This window comes from Fragaria vesca, linkage group LG7, assembly GCF_000184155.1.
Source record: "Fragaria vesca subsp. vesca linkage group LG7, FraVesHawaii_1.0, whole genome shotgun sequence".
Taxonomy (NCBI): Eukaryota; Viridiplantae; Streptophyta; class Magnoliopsida; order Rosales; family Rosaceae; genus Fragaria; species Fragaria vesca.
Genome location: NC_020497.1, coordinates 15,469,843 through 15,475,774, shown reverse-complemented (window position 1 = coordinate 15,475,774; position 5,932 = coordinate 15,469,843). Strand labels below are relative to the sequence as shown.

The 5,932-nt window shown below is 37.8% G+C and overlaps 1 protein-coding gene across 1 annotated transcript; it reads left to right on the top strand.

Moving 5' to 3' along the window:
• The first annotated feature begins 1,571 nt into the window (after positions 1-1,571).
• Positions 1,572-3,659, top strand: LOC101303648 (glutathione S-transferase DHAR2-like). Its single transcript, XM_004307358.1, has 5 exons — positions 1,572-1,808; positions 1,922-2,065; positions 2,162-2,279; positions 2,387-2,527; positions 3,402-3,659. The coding sequence occupies exons 1-5, from the start codon at positions 1,660-1,662 to the stop codon at positions 3,489-3,491; spliced, it is 642 nt and encodes a 213-aa protein (XP_004307406.1). The 5' UTR covers positions 1,572-1,659; the 3' UTR covers positions 3,492-3,659.
• Positions 3,660-5,932: the final 2,273 nt, after the last annotated feature.

Below are 5,932 nucleotides of genomic sequence, written 5' to 3'. Positions count from 1 at the left end.
GGTACGTCTCTCTCTCTCTCTCTCTCTCTCTCTCTCTCTCTCTCTCTCTCTCAGCCTAAGCTAACAAATTACTTACCATGCGACGAGACATGGCATGAAAAGAAGTTAACACACCATTTTCCTGCTCCTCTTATTGTTGTGTAACCTCCTAAGCCTCTCCTGTGTTTGCTTATCGACGTAAGGCAACGGCTTCCGGGCATGGATTTTGGATCATCGGGATCTTGCTCACTTCAGCCTGGTCCTTTTTCCGATTATGGGATCCAGGAGTTTGCTTTATGATTGGTTCAGGAATCTGACTTTAGTGATGCCCACTTACATATGATATTCTTTTGGATAATCCTATCTTTCTTGATGCCCACTTACATCTGATGATCTTTCGTTCATTTTTATCAAATTTTGTAGCTTGTTCCTTTTCTATCATCACATTTTGGTGTTCAACCAAAATTTATCTTTTTTTTTAATCGTAACACTAAGATGAAAACAACAAAAGATAGATAAAACTGTGTCGTATTCTCTTTCTAAATTTACAAAATTGATGCAATAAGGACGTATTTTTAGTTCTCTTAATATCACTGATCATTGTGGACTATTCCTGATAATAAGAATAAGAATAATGGATGATTTTTTTTTTATGGAATAATACGAACGTCATGGAGAGAGAGCGTGGTGGATGGAGGTCAATTAATTGTTCAAGCAAAAGAATGGTTATCTAGCTTTCAAAGTGGACAATCTATCTTCCTCTTCTTTAACTACACAATTTGTGGTCACTGAGCCTTCTCTTTCAACTCATGGTGCATCTAGATGGACTTCTCATGAAGGTTCATTTCTCAAACTTAATGTAGATGCTACATGTAATAAAATGTATAGTTAGAGTGGTCTTGGGGCCGAGAGACCATACAGTGGCAGTGAAGGGAGCTATACAACGAGTCCCTTGTTGTGTTGTTTGGTTTAAGAATGTTGTTAATGCTATCAATTCTAGTGAAAGTGATCTAGTATTGAAAGTGTTGTTTTTGAAAAACTTAAGAATGTCAGGTTGTTCTTTCAAGCAGTTAAATGAAACTATATAGCAAGAATACCTAGCTAGACAACATTAAATGTCAAGAGATCGATCAACGACAGCATCATATAGTGAAGAAATTTGACATCGAAAAGGAGGGTTTAAGACTACATATTTTTACTCGCTTAGATTAGGTTGGTTATAAGACCATTTTAGCCCTTAGATATATAGTCTAGAGTTTTTTTTTTTTTTCTTCTTCTTCTTTTCCCGATGGTGATATTGTCCACTTGTTAGTAACTAATAATAAACACCTTATACAAAATTATTAATTTTAATTTTCTTTTTTGGCATATGGATCTTCTTCTTTTTTTTGAAAAGTTTTGGCATATGGATCATAAAATAAAATATGGGAATTGTCGATATATATATATATATATATATATTCCGTTGATATTATAGAAAAGTTTTGGCATGTAACATGAGTTTTTTCTTTTCTTGTTTTTTTCCTCAATACTTTCTGTGAGCGAGATCATGTTTGTGATAGAAAGTTCTGGGCCCAACACAACCATTTGCGCACATATATACCCATAACCGCAATAGCTCTCTCACTCCAGTCCACCTTTAGCTTCCTCTCTCTCACTCTCCATTCTCTACTCTCAACAATGGCTCTTGAGGTTGCTGCCAAGGCTGCTGCAGGCGCCCCTGAACTTCTTGGGGATTGTCCTTTCACTCAAAGGGTTCTTCTCACTTTGGAGGAGAAGAAAGTACCTTACAAGCTCCATCTCATCAACTTGGCTGACAAGCCCAAATGGTATATATATGACCAATCTCTCCAAACTTTTCAACTCTTGACACACAGATCAAGTTTCCTTTGTATATTGCCTTTTTGCATTGTTTGAGGATATGGGTTTTATGATTTTATAGGTTTACAGAGGTGAATCCAGAGGGAAAGGTGCCTGTGGTGAAGTTTGATGACAAATGGGTATCTGATTCTGATGTGCTTGTCGGGATTCTTGAGGAGAAATACCCTGAACCTTGTCTCCAAACTCCTCCTGAGTTTGCTTCAGTGTATGTACTTCCTCTCCTCCCCATAAATTTTGGAACTTTTTTGGTATTGAATATTGATACGACTTTATTTTTGGGATTTGGTGTTGTGATTTGTAGGGGATCAAAGATTTTTGGGTCATTTGTGACATTCCTCAAGAGCAAGGATCCCAGTGATGGGTCGGAACAGGCTTTGCTTAATGAACTGAAGGCATTGGATGACCATCTCAAGGCACATGTATGTGTTCTCTCAGATCAAGAAAAACATAGCGAGTTGAAATGAAAATTGGTATTTTATACTACTATGTTTGTAATATGAGCTAATATGGTTGGGATCATAAACAGGGTCCGTACATTGCTGGAGAGAAAGTCACTGCTGCTGATCTAAGCTTGGCACCAAAACTGTACCATTTAAAGGTGGCTCTTGGCCATTTCAAGAAGTGGACTGTCCCTAAAGCTTTGACCCATTACCATAAGTACACTGAGGTATGCTGTTCAAATGAATGATGTCCATACTTTAGGATATATAACAACTGTTGTTGAGTATGTTTCGCCAAGTATGAAATGTTTTTGTTCCATTTATCTTTACTTCATTGCTGATGCTCTGATAATCCTCTGTTCTGTTTGTGATCCATTTTCTGCATCGAATTTGGTTCTCAGGAATTACTAGTGTCTAGTCTTATTGGCTACATCGGTATTCCTGTTCTTGTAGCTTTCTTGCATAATCTAGTGCAGCATAATATAGTGGTTATTCGCGTTTGTAAATTAATTGTATTGTGTGATGACCATGCTCTTGACTGGCCAGTAGTTAATCAGTGTGACACTAGACTGACTAGAGACCAATGCCTATCTCCTCTTCCTTCATCGCACCACCTCCACTGTGTGTGAGAGAAAGTTAGTTAACAGGTCTTTCTCATTTGATTGTGAGAAAGTTGGTTGACTGGCCTTTCTCATCTGTTTGTGCTCTTGATGCATTTGCTCTCACCGCATGCACTGTGTGTAAAACTTGGGTGATAATATGCATCACCATAGCCTTTCTCATTTGATTGTGAGAAAGTGTTTTGGCTGGCCTTTCCCATTTGTTTGTGCTCTTTGACGCATTTGCTCTCACCACATGCACTCTGTGTAACACTTAGGTGATAATATGATGATAATATGCATCACTATAAATTGAAAGTTGAACTTCAATAAGAGGACTTTAGTGACACATTTGCATTTAAAATAGGGGAAATGGATGAATCTCCTTCACTTGTGACTCTCCATGTCTCCATGTTATTGTTCTGTGATCTAGTGAAGTAGAATCCAAGTGGACGATTTGGAAATTTGATTTTCTGATCGTTTTCTAATATCAATTTTGCAGTTGTTGTTCTCAAGGGAATCTTTTGCCAAGACCATCCCCGAGGACAAATATATCATTGCTGGATGGGAGCCGAAAGTCAACCCCAAATAAATCTAGATTGTAAGGTTCGTTGAAGTTTAGTTATGCTATGTATTATGTAATGTGTGAGACTTGTGGTATGAGTGTCAAACTGGGTGGCTAAACTAGCAGGACCTTCTTCCTATGTCTAATAAATGTATTAAATCTCTATTATCAGCTATGCTATTTGGTATTTCTTGGTAACACTGAAAAGTCTTGGGATATATTTATTTGGATCAGACATTTTTCTCCATCCTTGTATAATACGCAAGGAATTGCAAGTACAAAATGAAATCAACTATACTTGAAGAGCTGAACAAGTGTCACTGAAATGGGTACAGCAAATTAGCTAGCATCAAACTTGTGCTGTTGTGCAAAGAAATGGTTAGAAAATAGAGCCAGAGGCTTCGATACTTCAATCACCGGGAGTTCGGGTGGGCTTGATGAAGTTAACATATGCACTTACAAGAAGAAAACAAAGGTTTATGTATAGGTCCTTTTTTTTTTTTTTATTCATCCCAAAATTCTCAGGAGGGCTTCTAAGAGCATAGCTGAAATACCCGAAAATTTGCTCCTCCTCTCTTTACTAATTTGCTCCTATTCTCTTGCTGCGTTTCTCCTTTATTTAATATCATCCTTCCATCCTTGTCAATCCACATTAACATGTTTACTCTTTGTCTAATACTTATGGTGTGTACAAATTTCTTTTTTCTTTTTAACTAGTAATGTACTCAAAAAGCTAAAAATTATTAAAATTACACCAATTAGATGCACCTTATGCAGCTGATCGATGATAGCAACTGGAAAACAATACATAGACAATACGATTCGATCTACCTTATTTCAACAACATAATATGCTAAAACGACGTCAGTGGTGGCGGTGACGGAGACAGAGGTGACGGCGGTGGACGTGGAGGTGGAACAATTTGACAACATATACCAATGCAGACGCCTGTAGAAGTTAACGGAACATAGGGGACGCAAATGCAGCCAATCCTGCATGGGTTTGTGTTTGTCGTAATCCATACCGATGACGGACAACCTTTGTCGGCCTCCAGTCGTTTAGATCCGGTAGCACTTCTGCTCCTCTCGTCTTTTACCATAATATTATGATCATACTCATCAAAATCAGGCTCAGCAAGGGCTGAGGTAATAACTCCATTATCATCGTTAGAATCAGGCTCCACAGCTGCCGAGACTATTTCATAATTCCTATGCCGACTGGCGAAAACAGTAGACATGAAAAAGGTGGACACAACCACCACTGCCGCCACCGCCACCAAACCTACCCTCTTGTTACTCTCCATGTTTATTTCTTTGAAACCCTAATTTACATGTACGTAGGCTAGCTATATTTGAACCTGATCAAACACATATTTATAGTTGGGATGATAACAGTGTAGAGATTTTAACTGCTTCCTCTCTCTATTTGTAAAATGACGGACGGCCTAACCTAACTGACTTACGATATAACTTCACGCCATTTTCGTGCCCTTCCATTGTTGTGTGACCTCACGAATCTCTCACCTTTACTTGCAAGAAAACAATGATATATCACAAGGAGAAACAGAAAGAACTTTACGAGCTTGATAGCTAGTTAGAAACCAGTTGCGGTTTAATTTGGCTTTGCGAGCACAAATGCAGCATCATATCCATCGGTTTCTTCTCCATTGCAGACTCGATTGGTCGTGTTTGTTACTTGTCTCAGGCAGGCACGCAAGAATACCATTTCATTTTTTATGGGGACATAATTGAAAAATAAAATAAGATGAAAATTAACAAAAAAAATTAGCAAAAAGTTTCACAACAAGATGTGGTGTCATGTTATGAAAACTAGCAGCCTGATTGTTGTCTATTGAACGCTCTTTCATTATTTAGTAGGTTTTGTTGAAAACTTTTGATGAGTTGTTGCTGCATTTTGTACGAAAGAGACCTCCAATTTTTAGTGAAAGACAACTAAGCTAGAATATATACGTACGGATTTGCAGAATGGGTACTTGATAATAGAAACTTTTCTCCCCAAATTTGTCTTCGTCAAAAATCTTATATGCCAAAGTTTTTTTTTTTTTTGATAAGGATATCAAGTTTTATTTTGGGGATTTTGTAAGGTTAATTCGAAGAACCAACTAGCATGATTTGAATTGGTCTGTTTGGATTTCAACCATTTCTGGATTAGGGTTTTATGGTGTTTACCGGAGGCTGTTCTTCTCATTGGCCGAGCTCATCCTCATTCTCTCCTTACTCATCCTCATTCTCTCCTTACTAAACTCGAGCCAGAGAGAAGCCCGGTCACAGTGACTAGCAATAAGGTAATTTCAATTGTCCTAACTCCTAACTAGCTACCAAATTCTGAGGTGTGTGTGTCTATATAAATATATATATATATATATATATATATATATATATATATATATAGTACATGGCTTCTCTGCTACGGACGTCCGCACTGTTTACGGTGCGGATTTCCGTCCG